Source organism: Anomaloglossus baeobatrachus, chromosome 8 (genome assembly GCF_048569485.1).
Source record: "Anomaloglossus baeobatrachus isolate aAnoBae1 chromosome 8, aAnoBae1.hap1, whole genome shotgun sequence".
In the NCBI taxonomy this organism is placed as follows: Eukaryota; Metazoa; Chordata; class Amphibia; order Anura; family Aromobatidae; genus Anomaloglossus; species Anomaloglossus baeobatrachus.
Genome location: NC_134360.1, coordinates 173,333,329 through 173,350,921, shown reverse-complemented (window position 1 = coordinate 173,350,921; position 17,593 = coordinate 173,333,329). Strand labels below are relative to the sequence as shown.

The 17,593-nt window shown below is 48.3% G+C and overlaps 1 protein-coding gene across 1 annotated transcript in view; it reads left to right on the top strand.

Moving 5' to 3' along the window:
- SLC30A7 (solute carrier family 30 member 7) overlaps window positions 1–17,593 on the top strand; it is a 71,400-nt gene that overhangs the window by 30,384 nt on the left and 23,423 nt on the right. The window contains exons 6-7 of the mRNA XM_075322215.1: window positions 202–381; window positions 2,059–2,106. Coding sequence (XP_075178330.1) covers window positions 202–381; window positions 2,059–2,106 — 228 coding nt within the window. The remainder of the gene's footprint in view (window positions 1–201; window positions 382–2,058; window positions 2,107–17,593) is intronic.

Here is a 17,593-nt window from a genome sequence, read left to right as displayed (position 1 = left end):
AAAAGGATGCACATGGTGACCTCTTCAGCACATATGCCCGAGTCCCATTTTTAATGGGGTTCAGACATAAGCTCCAATGGGGCCACAGAGCGGAGGAGAAAATGCAGTGCGAGGGCCCTGACCCCCTGTCCTGATAGTCGACTACAATGTGTCAATTACAAGTTTTTAAATTTGTGTAACATTGTTCTTTTTTTATTTTAGGTCATGGGCACAGTCATTCTTTATTTAATGGTTCCTTAAGTCAAGGACATAGCCATAGTGGAGGCCATGGGCACAGCCACGGAGGGGATCATGGGCACAGCCACGGAGGAGATCATGGGCACAGCCACGGAGGGGATCACAGCCATAAACATGGACATAGTTTTGGGTCTTCTTGTCTAGGTACAATACAGTTGTATTATGTATTTGTTCTTTCATATTCTGCACAAGTCATGTTCTCCTGGAGCAAAGGGGGCTTTCTACCATAGTAAGTAATGGCATATTGCTAGCATTGTTGATAATTTACCTTGAAGAAGCTTCTTCTCTACTAATACGGAATTGTAGAATTGCATTAAACATGGTAAATGTTTTGACTAAAATGGGCTGCAATGATAACATGTCCATCCAGTACAGCGGCAAGGTGCGCCCCCTCCTCCTGGCTTCATATATGACTTGTCAAGTGAGATGTATGGGTGGTGGCATTGCTTCTCAGGGTTGTATTTCGCTCCTTTTGATCATGTCTCTCTGGTCAGGAGGAGTCTTGCTGTGTGAAGCTATAAATTTCCAATACTGTTATGTACTAACTTTACAGTCTCATACTGGCCTACAGGTATTGTGCACATTGCTAGGCCTCTGCTGTGTATGTAGATTGTATAAACACACAAATACTTATTCTCAAGATTATAAATGCGGGAAATTGCAAAAGGCTGAAAAATAGCAGTCTATCTCTTAATACTTTCTTCTATCAGGAATCGAGATTTCTGGGTTACCGGTCACCGTTGCATTCTGTTGGAGGTGGCCGATCTCCTAGGCAAGAATCTGTTTATAAATTCTTCATTATAGCACTTGTGATCACTGCTCTGCTTGCAGGTCAGACCAGCCAGCAGCCCAAACTGTCTGCCAGTCAATCAGGTGCACAGTGCTCCCCGGCAAGTAGGGAGCTGAGAGGCTGAGGAATGGTGCGCTCCTGAAAACTCAGCCAAATACAGTGGAACATCGGTTTACGAGTAACTTGATGTGCAAGTATTTCGTTATACGAGCAAAGCTTGCTGTAAATTTGTAACTCAGTTTACGAGCAATCTTTACTGTACGAGCAAATACCGCACACACTTCCGATTCCGTACTTTCACCGCGCTCTGACCCGCTCTTGCAGTCCGCACGCACAAACACACACACACACACACACACACCCCTATTATACTCGCCTTACCTTCCGTTCCATCGCCGGTCTCCTGGTTCTTGTAGTCCGCCAGTACAGGACGTGTATTGGGTAACCATCGCGACGATGGATGAATTTCCGCTGTCAGCGCTTCTCAAAGGCAACGCGATGACCAAACAGAAGCAAGCGTCTCCTGCCTTTGACATCAATGCTCTGGCATCGGTCACGATGGTTACCCAATACACATCTTGTACCTGCGGACTACAATAACCAGGAGGCCAGCGATGGAACGGGAGGTAAGGTGAGCATTGTGTGTGTGTGTTGGCACAATAGGGGGGACGAGGATGGGACATTGAATAAGTTGTGGAACAAATTGTCTGAGCTTGCATTATTTCCTATGGGAAATCTTGCTTTGCTAGACGAGTAACTTGCTTTACAAGCCACTCCCAGAACGGATTGTTCTCGTAAACCAAGGTTCCACTGTACAACCACTTTAAACAATAGTAGATCACACATTTTGAGATAATGCTGTTATTTTTTTATCATATATGCGCAATATGTTTATATTTGGGTTTTGCAAGGTTCTATTTATGGCTGTTGCCATCTTTATTACATTTTATTCATTTACATGCTATAGTTGCTGTAGATCTAAATTCACATTAGGTTATTACATATGAAACTCACGTCTCTTCTACTTGCAGATGAACCACCGGAGGAGCATAGAGGATCCAGCAAGCAGATTTTAGAAGGTAAGTGGGCCTGGAAAAGATTCCTGCTCATTACCTTGTTTATATTATAGGTTTCTTTTAGTTTTTAGGATGACCCTCAAGGGAGTAGAGCATCCCTCATACACAGAACAAAAACCAAGAAGGAAAATGTGCGGATTGAGTAGACAAATAATGGGGGAAAAAAAATCACTTTTATTAAATAGGAATTAAAAGAATAATGGGAATGAAAGGGAACTTAAGTCTCATCTGATGGACTGGTGAATGCTGATTTAGCTGCAGCGGTGACACAAAAAAAATTTCTTTGCCCTCCAGGAAAAAGGGGGAGCATTTGCAGAAAGAAAGGGTGTGTTTTTTTTGGTTTTTTTTCTCTGCAGAATAGCGGGCAACCCCTTTTGAAATATAATTGTCTAGAGGGATCCATTTTACTCTGAACTTATCAGCATACTCCTTATTACCTGTGCTGTTGCCTATGGAGTCACCTAATGGAGTCAATTAAAAAGCCTTTACAGCTCCATGAAATCTTTAAAGCCACCGGATCAAATCCCTTATTTCCACTTAGCTGTTCATTGACTAAGAAATTACCCCCAAGTGTAGGCGGTGCTCCATACCCTAGACTCATTAATGAGGTCACATCAAATTTTGTCTTAAGTTTTGCCAAAGGTTACAAACTAGATTTTCAATAGATTTATTCCTAATCTTTGAGAATTTTCACTGCTAATTAAATTTAAAAGCGTCAAGAAAAGTGTTTGTGGTGTTCAGATGTATTTTAGGCTACGTTTATGCAACAGGAGAAAAATGTTCAAACTTCGGAGCTAAATCTTTACCGGCTCTTAGAAGTCGTACTGTAGATTTTATACTGGCTAGAGACCAAAGTAAACTAAATGTATGAAGATATCACCTATAAGATAAAGTCAGGAATCTGTACGCTTAAAGGGAACCAAACCTCAGGATTTTCATGTATAAGGTGCAGCCAGTGCAGTACTGGCACTATCAGGCACAGTCTGTACATACCATTAGGGGGCAGCTCGGGTGTTTAGTCAGTGAAATCCAACTTTATAAAGTTTGAAAATTCGTGCACTTTTTGATTGACATGAGCACCTCTCTCCTAATGTCCGGGCGTGTTATGCACGTTTATCCCCGCCCCCCCGCCGCCTGTTCCTCCCTCTCACTGGCCGTATGTAAATTTCTCTTTTCAGAAACATGGCGTCGGAGTTGGCACCTGCGCATAGCGCTTATCTCCGGTGCCATGTTTCTGAAGCCCGCTGTACTTAGTATTTTGCAGGAGAGGCCGGCGCATGTGCCCTCGCTTCTTCAGATCCCGTTGTGACCGCGGGAGAGCGCGTGGTCACAACAGGACTGCAGAACAGCTGATCTTACCCCGATTAGCTGCAGGTAATCGCGCCCTCTCATCAGCTGTTCTGCTGTCCTGTTGTGACCACGCGCGGTCACAACTGGATCTGAAGAAGCGAGGGCGCATGCGCCGGCCTCTCCTGCAAAATACTAAGTACAGCGGGCTTCAGAAACATGGCGCCGGAGATGAGCGCTATGCGCAGGTGCCAACTCCGGCGCCATGTTTCTGAAGAGAGAAATTTACATACGGCCAGTGAGAGGGAGGAACAGGCGGAGGTGGGGGGATGGGGATAAACGTGCATAACACCCCCGGACATTAGGAGAGAGGTGCACACGTCAATCAAAAAGTGCACGACTTTTCAAACTTTATAAAGTTGGATTTCACTGACTAAACACCCGAGCTGCACCCTAATGGTATGTACAGCCTGTGCCTGATAGTGCCAGTACTGCACTGGCTGCACCTTATACATGAAAATCCTGAGGTTTGGTTCCCTTTAATATTAAAAAATAGAAAAGTTTATTACAAATTATGCCAGTGTAAACAGCATTTAAAATTCATTATACATAGACTAAAACATGTTTAAATATTGGGGGGGGGGGAGGAACAAAAGCCGCATTACAAAGGGTGGCAACAAAGGAAGATCGCTGCAGATTAAATAGCTAATAATGGCTATGCATAACATGTGACACCAATAATCAAAACATGACATCAAGTGCAGCACTGCCAATGCACCACCCCCACCTCGACGCGCGTTTCACTGACGAAACTAAGTGCGGTGAAACGCATGCCGAGGTGGGGGTGGTACATTGGCAGTGCTACACTTGATGTCATGTTTTGATTATTGGTGTCACATGTTATGTACAGCCATTATTAGCTATTTCAGCTCCATCTATATATATTGCTGCATCGATCTTCCTTTTGTTGCCACCCTTTGTAGTGCGGCTTTTGTCCCTCCCCAATATCCAAACATATTTGTAGTCTATGTACAATGAATTTTAAATGCTGTTTGCACTGGCATAATTTTTAATTTTCTATTTTTGAATATTAAGCGTATAGATTCCTGAATTAATCTTATAGGTGATATTTATGGAAATAGGGATCAATATATACATACTAGGAGGCCATTTGTAGGTGGTGTACAAATGTATGAAGATGTATGCCCTTTCTCACACATATGGCTCTGATAATCCCAATTTCCTCGTGCAGTGTTGTTCGTAGAAAAAAAAAACATTCTTAATAAATTTGGGCCAATTTTTGCTACATAGGTGAAGCCATCATGTGAGCCAGGACTTGTGGTCGTCACTTGTAAATCTCCTGCATGACTGCAGATGTCCAGCAGAGGGCAGCATAACACTACTCCTACAAGTTATTTTGCATTCTGACTTGAATTTGCTGTAAGGAAGGATTTCAGTGTCCTGACGTGTAGACGGCAGATTTTCTATTTCCTTCTCTTATGTAGAGAATACAGTAGTTCCCCTTTTTTTTTTTTTCTATCACAATGCTATTTTTCTTTGTCGCTCCATTGGGAGACCCAGACAATTGGGGTGTATAGCTTCTGCCTCCGGAGGCAACACAAAGTATTACACTTAAAAGTGTAAAGCCCCTCCCCTTCTGCCTATACACCCCCCGTGCATCACGGGCTTCTCAGTTTTTATGCTTTGTGCGAAGGAGGCACACATGCACGCATAGCTCCACATCTTAGTCAGCAGCAGCTGCTGACTATGTCGGATGGAAGAAAAGAGGGCCCATATAGGGCCCCCAGCATGCTCCCTTCTCACCCCACTCTGGTCGGCGGTGCTGTTAAGGTTGAGGTACCCATTGCGGGTACATAAGCAGGAGCCACATGCTGTTTTCCTTCCCCATCCCTTAATGGGCTCTGGGTGAAGTGGGATCCTAATCGGTCTCCAGGCACTGAGGCCGTGCTCCCTCCGCAGCCCCTGGGGAATCTGCTGGACAGGAGCCGAGTATCGTCAGGGACAAGGCCCTGCTACTATGAGGTACTCTGTGTCCCCGTGGGGACCGCGCATGGAGCGCTGGTGCCATATACACTGCAGCACTGCTGGGTGTGTTAGTGCGCCGGGGACTACCGCGCAGGCCACGCTGTGAGGTACTCTGTGTCCCCGTGGGGACCGCGCATGGAGCGCTGGTGCCATATACACTGCAGCACTGCTGGGTGTGTTAGTGCGCCGGGGACTACCGCGCCGGCCGCGCTTATATGCCGGCCGCGCTTATAACTTTAGTCCCCGGCTTTTGCGGCCTAGTATCGCATATTCCCGCCCCCAGGCCTGTCAGTCAGGGGAAGGGAGGGACGCTGCACAGGACGTCAGCGCTGAGGGCTGGAGCATACTTTGTATCCTCCTCCCCCCTCATTCAGCACAGTGGGGCTCCAGATTCCCGCACTTTCTAGGGCACGCCCACGGCCCCCTCCTCTCCACAGAACGCCGGCAGCCAAAGGAGACTTCCTGGCATCAATCGGCATCAAAGATGCTTATCTCCACGTACCGATTGCACCAGTGCATCAGCGCTTCCTGAGTTTCGCCATAGGGGACGAACACCTTCAGTTCGTGGCACTGCCTTTCGGCCTGGCGACAGCCCCACGGGTCTTCACCAAGGTCATGGCAGCAGTGGTAGCAGTCCTACACTCTCAGGGACACTCGGTGATCCCTTACTTAGACGACCTGCTGGTCAAGGCACCCTCTCAAGTGGCATGCCAACACAGCCTGAACATTGCTCTGGAGACTCTCCAGAGTTTCGGGTGGATCATCAATTTTCCAAAGTCAAATCTGACACCGGCCCAATCATTGACATATCTTGGCATGGAGTTTCATACTCTCTCAGCGATAGTGAAGCTTCCGCTGGACAAACAGCGTTCACTACGGACAGGGGTGCAATCTCTCCTTCAAGGCCAGTCGCACCCCCTGAGGCGCCTCATGCACTTCCTAGGGAAGATGGTAGCAGCAATGGAGGCAGTTCCTTTTGCGCAGTTTCATCTGCGTCCACTTCAATGGGACATTCTCCGCAAATGGGACAGAAAGTCGATGTCCCTCGACAGGAACGTCTCCCTTTCACGGGCAGCCAAGGCTTCCCTTCAGTGGTGGCTTCTCCCCACTTCTCTGTCGAAGGGGAAATCCTTCCTTCCCCCATCATGGGCTGTGGTCACGACGGACGCGAGCCTGTCAGGGTGGGGAGCGGTCTTTCTCCACCACAGGGCTCAGGGAACCTGGACTCCGACAGAGTCCTCCCTTCAGATCAATGTTCTGGAGATAAGGGCAGTGTATCTTGCCCTAAAAGCGTTCCAGCCGTGGCTGGAAGGCAAGCAGATCCGAATTCAGTCGGACAACTCCACAGCGGTGGCATACATCAACCACCAAGGGGGAACACGCAGTCGGCAAGCCTTCCAGGAAGTCAGGCGGATTCTGATGTGGGTGGAAGCCACGGCCTCCACCATATCCGCAGTTCACATCCCGGGCGTAGAAAACTGGGAAGCAGACTTTCTCAGTCGCCAGGGCATGGACGCAGGGGAATGGTCCCTTCATCCAGACGTGTTTCAGGAGATCTGTTGCCGCTGGGGGATGCCGGACGTCGACCTAATGGCGTCCCGGCACAACAACAAGGTCCCAACATTCATGGCACGGTTTCAAGATCACAGAGCTCTGGCGGCAGACGCCTTAGTTCAGGATTGGTCGCAGTTTCAACTCCCTTATGTGTTTCCTCCTCTGGCACTGTTGCCCAGAGTGTTACGCAAGATCAGGTCCGAATGCCGGCCCGCCATCCTCGTCGCTCCAGACTGTCCGAGGAGGTCGTGGTACCCGGATCTGTGGCATCTCACGGTGGGCCAACCGTGGGCACTACCAGACCGACCAGACTTGCTGTCTCAAGGGCCGTTTTTCCATCTGAATTCTGCGGCCCTCAACCTGACTGTGTGGCCATTGAGTCCTGGATCCTAGCGTCTTCAGGGTTATCTCAAGAGGTCATTGCCACTATGAGACAGGCTAGGAAACCAACGTCCGCCAAGATCTACCACAGGACGTGGAGGATATTCCTATCTTGGTGCTCTGATCAGGGTTTTTCTCCCTGGCCATTTGCCTTGCCCACTTTTCTTTCCTTCCTTCAATCCGGATTGGAAAAAGGGTTGTCGCTCGGCTCTCTTAAGGGACAAGTCTCAGCGCTCTCTGTGTTTTTTCAGAAGCGCCTGGCCAGACTTCCACAGGTACGCACGTTCCTGCAGGGGGTTTGTCACATAGTCCCTCCTTACAAGCGGCCGTTAGAACCCTGGGATCTGAACAGGGTGCTGATGGCTCTTCAGAAACCACCTTTCGAGCCAATGAGGGATGTTTCTCTCTCACGCCTTTCGCAGAAAGTGGCCTTCCTAGTAGCAGTCACATCACTTCGGAGAGTGTCTGAGCTGGCGGCGCTGTCATGCAAAGCCCCTTTCCTGGTGTTTCACCAGGACAAGGTGGTTCTGCGTCCGGTTCCGGAATTTCTCCCTAAGGTGGTATCCCCTTTTCATCTCAATCAGGATATCTCCTTACCCTCTTTTTGTCCTCATCCAGTTCATCAGTGTGAAAAGGATTTGCACTCGTTAGATCTGGTGAGAGCACTCAGACTCTACATTTCTCGTACGGCGCCCCTGCGCCGCTCGGATGCACTCTTTGTCCTTGTCGCTGGCCAGCGTAAAGGGTCACAAGCTTCCAAATCAACCCTGGCTCGGTGGATCAAGGAACCAATTCTCGAAGCTTACCGATCTTCTGGGCTTCCGGTTCCCTCAGGGCTGAAAGCCCATTCTACCAGAGCCGTGGGTGCGTCCTGGGCTTTGCGGCACCAGGCTACGGCTCAGCAGATGTGTCAGGCGGCTACCTGGTCGAGCCTGCACACTTTCACGAAACACTATCAGGTGCATACCTATGCTTCGGCGGATGCCAGCCTAGGTAGACAAGTCCTTCAGGCGGCGGTTGCCCACCTGTAGGAAACGGCCGTTTTACGGCTCTATTACGAGGTATTATTTTACCCACCCAGGGACTGCTTTTGGACGTCCCAATTGTCTGGGTCTCCCAATGGAGCGACAAAGAAGAAGGGAATTTTGTTTACTTACCGTAAATTCCTTTTCTTCTAGCTCCAATTGGGAGACCCAGCACCCGCCCCTGTTCCCTTCGGGCTGTTGTTCTTTGTGTACACATGTTGTTCATGTTGAATGGTTTCAGTTCTCCGAAATTCCTTCGGATTGAATTTACTTTAAACCAATTTATAACTTTTCCTCCTTCTTGCTTTTGCACCAAAACTGAGAAGCCCGTGATGCACGGGGGGTGTATAGGCAGAAGGGGAGGGGCTTTACACTTTTAAGTGTAATACTTTGTGTTGCCTCCGGAGGCAGAAGCTATACACCCCAATTGTCTGGGTCTCCCAATTGGAGCTAGAAGAAAAGGAATTTACGGTAAGTAAACAAAATTCCCTTCTTTTTAAAGACTCAGTTATAGGTCTAAGGCAGGGGTCAGGAACCTTTTTGGCTAAGAGAGCCGTAAACGCCACATATTTTGAAATATAATTCCGTGAGAGCTGTACAATGTTTAAAGGGCCATTGACAGATCAATCGCTCCAATGTTCACTTAGTACAGCAAGGAATGCTCCTCCCTGCTGTATAAAGCCACAACTGGACTGAAACAATGGTAATTAGCAGTAAAAAAATCAAATAAATAACTTACATTGTGAACTTGCGATGCATGACATCAGTCCAGCAGTCTGGCTTCTTCTTTTTCCTGCGCATGACTGGAAGCTGGCATTCTTCCCACCTGATGTTGAGAGAATGCCAGCTTTGAGGCATTCGCAGAAGAAAGAAGCTGGAATATTGGACATGTCACACAACGCATTGTCAGTTATGTCAATTATCTACCGTATTTTATTATTTTACAGCGAATTATTGTTTAGGTCCAGCGGTGGCTTAGTGCAGCAGAGAGGAACACTCCTTTGTGTACTAAGTGACCGCTGGAGCAATTGTATCTGTCAGTGGCCCAGACACCCCACTTCCCATACAGCCTGCACCCCCCATATCACACACACACACACTGCTCCCCATACAGCCTGCACCCCCCATATCCCACACACACACACACTGCTTCCCATACAGCCTGCACCCCCCAGATCTCACACACTACACCCCCATATGTCACATACCCTGCTTCCCATACAGCCTGCACCCCCCCATATCACACACACACACTGCTCCCCATACAGCCTGCACCCCCTCATATCCCTCCCACACACTACACCCCCATATGTCGCATACCCTGCTCCCCATACAGCCTGCACCCCCATATCACACACACTACACCCCCATATCTCACACACCCTGCTTCCCATACAGCCTACACCCCCATATCTCTCACACCCTGCTTCCCATACAGCCTGCACCCCCCATATCACACACACTGCTCCCCATACGGCCTGCACCCCCCATATCCCACACACACACACTGCTTCCCATACAGCCTGCACCCCCCAGATCTCACACACTACACCCCCATATGTCACATACCCTGCTTCCCATACAGCCTGCACCCCCCATATCACACACAATACACCCCCATATCTCACACACCCTGCTCACATATCTCACCCTGCCTGTACCCCAACTTACCCCTCTCAAACACTCTGCACCCCTTCACATGCTTCTGTCACAGTCTGCAGCCCTCATATGCCCCTCACCCTGCAGCCCCCCTCACCCTCATGTCCCCTCTTTTCTTATTACCAGTCATGTGTCCAAATCTCCTTCAGGATTCAGTTCTCTTGCTTTCTGCCCGGCATCCTGTGTCTCCTCCCACACAGTCACATGGGCGTGACATCATCGCAGGTCCTGCAGGATGGAGATTCCGTCTGCTGTGCAGGTCAGGACTAGCACTCCTGCAGCTCAGACATGGCTGGTGGCCTCTCCAGGTCAGGGGCCCCTCTACTGACACTGGGCTCCCCTGACTCACAGTTCGGCCACTACACAGCAGCACTACACATAGACGCAGAGCGGCTGCCGGGCCCCTATGTGTACTAGTGCCGCTGTGTAGTGGCCGGCCTGTGAGTCAGGGGAGCCCAGTGTCAGTAGAGGGGCGGCTCACTTCTCGTTCCCCCGCTGATCCGGTCTCCTCGGCGCATCGTCCATTGCTGTCGCTCGCTGACCTCTCAGCAGGCGCGCAGTGATGACGTCACCGCGCTCGCTGCAGAGCTGTCAGAAGAACGCCGACAGTCACAGCGGGGAGAATAAGAGAGGGAGCGCGCCGCTCACTCTCTCATCATTGCTCTCAATTGTATCGGCACCTGCGATGCCGATGCAATTGAAAGCTCGATCCTCGGCGGGGGGCGGTGACAGCGCGGCCACCGGGCCCCCCTGAGTAGCGGTGCGCCACTCCTGCCACCGCGAGTGGGCCCCCCCCGGCAGCTGACCGGGTTTGCCGGGTGCTGGCGCCGGCCCTGATCCTTCCCATAGACAGGTAGGAGCCCTGTCTGCGAGCCAGATACGGCCATCAAAAGAGCCATATCTGGCTCGCGAGCCATAGGTTCCCGACCCCTGGTCTAAGGGGTGCTTCACACATGGCGAGATCGCTACCGAAATCGCTGCTACGTCACGGTTTTGGTGATGCAACAGTGACATCATTAGCGATCTCGCTGTGTGTGACACTGAGCAGCGATATGGCCCCTTGTGTGAGATCGCTGCTCGTTACACACAGCCCTGGTTCGTTTTTTTGGTCGTCGCTCTCCTGCTGTGACGCACAGATCGCTGTGTGTGACAGCGAGAGAGCGACGAAATGAAGCGAGCAGGGAGCAGGAGCTGGCATCTGGCAGCTGCGGTAAGCTGTAACCAAGGTATTTACCTTCGTTACCAGCCTCTGCCGCTCTCACGCTGCCAGTGCAGGCTCCTGCTCTCTGCACATGTAGCTGCAGTACACATCGGGTTAATTAACCCGATGTGTACTGTAGATAAGAGAGCAGGCAGCCAGCGCTAAGCAGTGTGCGCGGCTCCCTGCTCTCTGCACATGTAGCGACGTTATGATCGCTGCTGCGTCGCGGTGTTTGACAGCTAAGCAGCGATCATAACAGCGACTTACTAGGTCGCTGTTGCGTCACAGAAAATGGTGACGTAACAGCGACGTCGTTGTCGCTGTCGCTATGTGTGAACCCAGACTTACTCTAGAGCCTGCAGCTTTATATCTCATTCAAGAATGGCATCTGGACTCCCATGAGTGAGGGTTAGAAAATACTGAACACTTCTGAAGTCCTAGCAATAAAAAATAGCCAGCTACGTTCACACTGCTATCGAGTGCAGTGAGCACCCTCTAGTGGCGGTTGCGACCAGCATGTGTGCGCCAAAAGGGAATCTAGCATCGGAAAATTAGCTATTGCTGAAATCAGGTTTTTGTGTTATATGTATTTAAAAAAACTAATTTTTAATTCAAAATGTAATTAATTTTTTTTCTAAAAACAAAAACATGGTAATCTTGCAATTTTCAGAGTACCTACTAGGGCTATTTTAGACGCATACTTCCTGTCTTTTCAGGAAAAGTTTACAGAAGTCTCATCATCACAGGCAGTATTATAATGACTGGTACACTTCTATACACAGTCAATAACACAGGATCTAACCATCACAATAGGCTACGTCACAGCTGATCCTGCCCTCCTCAAATATTGTTGCACACTCAAAGATAGATTTGGGATCTGATGATTGTGAATATGTCCAGGGGATGTTTCATTAAAGGGAGTTTGTCCCCCATTGAGAGCAGCATAATGTAGAGACAGAGACCCTGATTCCAGCGATGTCACTTACTGAGCTGTTTGCTATCATTTTGATAAAATCAATGTTTTCTCTTCTGCAGTTATACAGCGCTCATGAATATGCTGGACTACCTGCAGCACGCCAAGTAGTCCTCTAATGTCTACTTCTGATTACTCAGTGATTTTATCAAAACTACACAGGGCAGCTCAGTGAGTGACGTATCGCTGAAATCAGGGTCTCTGTCTCTATATTATGCTGCTCTCAGATTAGGTGGCAAAAACCTGGTGGCAAATTCCCTTTAAACACCTGGAAGTCATACTCTAAAAAGCCCCAGTGGCTAATTTGAAAATTGCAAGAGTTCTGTTGTTTATTTATTTAATTTTTATTTTAATTTTTAAATTTGTATATTAAATAGAAATGTATCAGGTACAAGAAGTTATATAAAGCACACATGTATAAGACTGCAATAAAAACTAGCCATTTTCTAATTCTGAATAATGTCATAAACTCAAATGACAAGGCGGCATTATCAACATGCGACATATTATTAAAAATTGCATAACAGGTATGTAAACATCTGAACAAGAACAAAACATAACAGATACCGGAGTAGCCGCTTCTGCCGTTGGGCACCAACCTAAGAGCATTTGAAGCAAATACCAGTCCATAAAATAATTGGTATAATATATTGCTCGCCAGAGAACCCAAGAGCTACTGCATTTAGGTGGACACTGTCATAGGAGAGGAATTTCACATCGCTCAAACCTTGGGAAACTTTTTATGGCATCCTTTTATTCTGGTACACAGTCCGTTCAAAGGGAAGCATTGCGTTTACTAGCGCTATCCATACACGCACAGTTGGAAGGGGAGTTGCCCAGCCACCGTATGGCTATAAGTTTCCGCGCCATAAAAAGGGATTCCCGCCAGTAAATTGTGATGTGAGACCAGGATCCCTCGTACAAAATTCCAAACAGAGCAGCAGATCAAGAGGTATGGGGAAGGAGGCTAGAGAGGACAGGGTTGAGACAACCTCATACCAAAAAGAGACAATCACGGGCACCCCCAGATCATATGAATAAAATCTGCACCCTCCCATAACACCGCAAACGTTACGATGTTGTCCAATGACTCACCCTAAATAATCTCAATGGAGTTAAATATGCCTGGTTCAATATATATTATGTTGTGGTGTGTTATAATATGTTATGTTATAATATGTTATGTTCACCCATATCCTATTCACCGCCATTAACTTGAGAACGGCGGCAGCTATGGGCATAGAAGTGGTGTCTAGGTATATTAAAGTAGCCATGCACGACGCAATAAAACCACCTATAGCGCCACCTGGTGGAAAACAATGGAGTTAGCATTTGTATCTCGAAAACGGAACGAGATAGAGGAAAAAAAAGTGAATTACAAAGTTGTAGGGCATCATCAGTTCAATACGAATCGACACCTTGCATACAGAAATGCTATGATATGAAACCCATCAACCCCTCCCCCCCCAGAAACATTGAATGCTGGTCACGCATATGGCGATCATTTAACTTCGATGCTCAAGGTGGCCACCGTCAGCTGCAATGCACATCTGGACTCTGGACAGCATACTGTATCTTGCTGCACATTGTGCAATATGGTAGGTGACATGTTTGCACAAGCATCTGTGATACATCGTCGTAGGTCCTGCAATGTTGGAGGAGGGGTCGCATACACCTGCTGTTTGATGTGACCTCACAAAGTCCAATGGGGTCAGGTCAGGTGAGCGTGGAGGCCACTCCACACAGCCACCATACCCAATGACTTGTAGGAAGGTCTCCATGAGGTATCGCATCACGTCTGCAGCCTTGTGAGTTTTACACATTCTAATTATAGCATTTCTGTATGCAAGGTGTCGATTTGTATTGAATTGATGATGCCCTGCAACTTTATAATTCACTTTTTTTTTCTCTGTCATTTTCGAGATAAAAATGCTAACTCCGTTGTTTTCCACCAGGTGGCGCTATAGGTGGTTTCATTGCGTAGCGCATGGCTACTTCTTTACTATACCTAGACACCACTTCTATGCCTATAGCTGCCGCCATTCTCAAGTTAATGGCGGTGGACAGGATATGGGTGGACACAGAGTGCGTGTGTATATAGATGTATAGAGAGATATTACCCATATCATTATCAAAGATCTTACATTTTAACCCATCAATAGCATATATTTGAATGTATAGAACTAACTATCTCTGCCCATAGTCCAACATCTCCCAACTCTAATATTTATCCATATTGCAACCACGGATTCCACAATTTATCAAAAAGTGCAAGTTGTTTCCTTTTCCCATATATGCTTCTCTCCATTCGAACAATATGATTAACATATGCGACAAATTCCCCTCTAGTCGGTGGGTCCCCTGCATCCAGTGTTTGGCAATTACTTTCCTTGCCGCATACAGCAGTCTGGCTATCATATTTTAAAATTGTTGTCTACTCTAATTTCCTCCACGTAACCTAGAAGACATACCAGGGGTTGTCTGGGAAGTTTACATCTATAAGCTCCTATTCTATTAAGAACAGTTATCCAAAAGGGTGCCAACCTGGGGCACATCCACATCATGTGGAAAATGCCGGCACCTTCTCCATTACATCTAGGCCAGTCGGAGTTACTCCTCAATCTCATTTTACACATAATTAGCGGGGATCTATATGCCCTATGCAACACGTAGAGGTGGGATAATCTTACTGGTTCACTCATTGATAATTTCGGTATGTATTCCAAAACACTATCCCATACCTCATCAATGATCCCGTCTATCTCTGGCTCCCATTTAATCCTAGTGTTTACAGGGTGATCAAGCAAATATGTATGCAGTATGTCCCTATATATAGTAGATATGATTCCTCTTGTGGGTCCACTACTATACACATATTTCAGTACTAGATTTGCCTGTACCAGCAATGATTGCTTAACCCCCTGAGCCACTACTGCATGCACCAACCATTTATATTGGTACCACCCAAGTGGGGATATCCCAAACTCATCCTGTATTTGTGTAAGGCGAGAGACACACTTGCGAGAGACTGGTGTGAGTCTCGCATCGCATCACCCGGCACGGCTTGCTGCCCTTCGGACAGGAGCATCTCAGCTGCATAGAAATACATGCAGCCAACCCGCTCCTGTCAGGAGACTGTGTGGCCGTGCTAGGTGATGCAATGCAAGACTCGCGAGAGTCTTTCGCAAGTGTGTCTCTGGCCTTAGCGATTTCAGACGTCCCTGGCTAAGAATTTGCCCCAGATACCATATACCTTTACGTGCCCATTCCTTAATTTTGCCTATCTTCTATATATCAGAGCAGTTTTCATTGTCCCACAACGGAGAGAATTCAGTTATTGCTGTAATCCCTCTTATTTGAATACAATTTATTTTTAATTTGTTTTATAATAGTACCTCAGCTGGGGATCCCAAAGCCTCTTCCCAGTCCTCCTGTATATTTGAGACTAACGACCCCCACTTTTCTCTGATTGCCAATGGCTGAGATTCATTCCGGTTTTTGTTTTTTGTTTTTTTTTGTTTAGGGGGGAACCCAAAAACTTATTTAACCCCTTCACGACCGCGGGCAGTAAAATTACGTCCTATTTTAACGTGACTTAACGACCAGGGACGTAATTTTACTGCCTAAACTTCATTTGATTGCTGTGGCCATAGCAACGGCTTTCAAATGATGTCCCCTGCTGTTTCTTACAGCAGGGGACCTTTGCTTGACCCCAGGGGGGGCGGCATCGCCACCCCCTATCGACGATCGATGTGATCGGCTGTTCAAATCTGAACCGCCAACCACATCGTTTGCGCTAATTTCGGCAAAAATAATGCCCGAATTAGTGCGAAACTGTGAGATCCAGCTATGAGATGCCGCAGCTGCTGCAGCATATCATAGGTGGACCTCAAACATGTCTCCCCCAGCCCCTGCAGCACTGATTGGAGCGATCGTGCTATGACGCGCAATCGCTCCAATCATTGTGCAGTGGGGCGGTCTGATCTGCCGGTGGCCGCCTCCCTAGGCCTGTGCTGGCCTGCGAGCCCTCCCCCAACATGTCTGCAGCGTGCAGTGGCTGGTACTTGTGGTACCACGCCACCGCTGCTGCTGCCGCCGCGGCGGAGGTCACCGCTCCTGCTGCACGTGAGTACTGTGCTCACCTTGCAGCCCGTGCGCGCTCCCGTGGTGCCCCTGCGCGCTCCCGTGTTAGCCCCTGCCCATGCCCCCCTGCGATCTGCCCCCCTGACATCCCGATCTGCTCCCCCCCCCGCGATCTGACTGCCTCCCCCATTATCTCTATTCTGCTTCTGCAGCTCCCTCTCCCCCCTCCCCCTCTGCTCTCCCCCCTCCCCCTCTGCTCTCCCCCCTCCCCCTCTGCTCTCCCCCCTCCCCCTCTGCTCTCCCCCCTCCCCCTCTGCTCTCCCCCCTCCCCCTCTGCTCTCCCCCGACGTCCTCTTACCTGTCTTCACCGGCCCGATCACATCTGCCTCCATCCCTGGGTCCTTCCTGGGCATTCTGCTGATCTGCCTGCTGCTCCTGTAAAGCTGTCCATCTCTCTGCCATCTGTTCCTCCTGCAGCTCTTCTGGTCAGTGATCCTCTGGGTACTGTGAGTATAACTTTTTTTTTTTTGTATATCCCCTGTCCATTTTTACACCTCATCCTTCCGTACGTCCCGCTGAGCGCTGATCAGGGATGCAGATAACGTATCTGCATCCCTGCTCAATTTTTGGCGGGACTTTTTTCCGTATCTGCGACGCTTTTTGTATCGCATCCGTCCGTGCATCCCGCCAAGCGCTAATCAGGGATGCACATAACGGATCTGCATCCATGGCCAATTTTTGGCGTGACTTTTTTTTTTTTTTTTTTTACGTATCCCTGACGCTTTTTGTATCGCATCCGACCGTGCGTCCTGCAGCGGCCGATCAGTGCACTGCGTCTGTGCGTTTGAAAAGTCAAATGGCGCTCCTTCTCTTCTGAGCCCCGCCATTTGCCCAAACAATTACTTTACACCACATGTGAGGTATCTACGTACTCAGGAAAAATTTCTCAATACGTTTTATAGTGCATTTTTTCCTGATAGCCTTGTGAAAAAAAAGCTACCTAGTTGAAGCAACCGTTTTGTGGTAAAAAAAAAAAATTATTTTCACAGCTCAACGTTATAAACTTCTGTGAAGCCCCCAGGTGTTCAAAGTGCTCACCAAACATCTAGAAAAATTATTTGAGGGCTCTAGTTTCCAAAATGGGGTCACTTGTGGGGGAGCTCCACTGTTTAGGCACCATAGGGGGTCTCCAAACGTGACATGGCGTCCGCTAATGATTTCAACCAATTTTGCTGTCAAATGGCGCTCCTTCTCTTCTGAGCCCCGCCATGCGCCCAAACA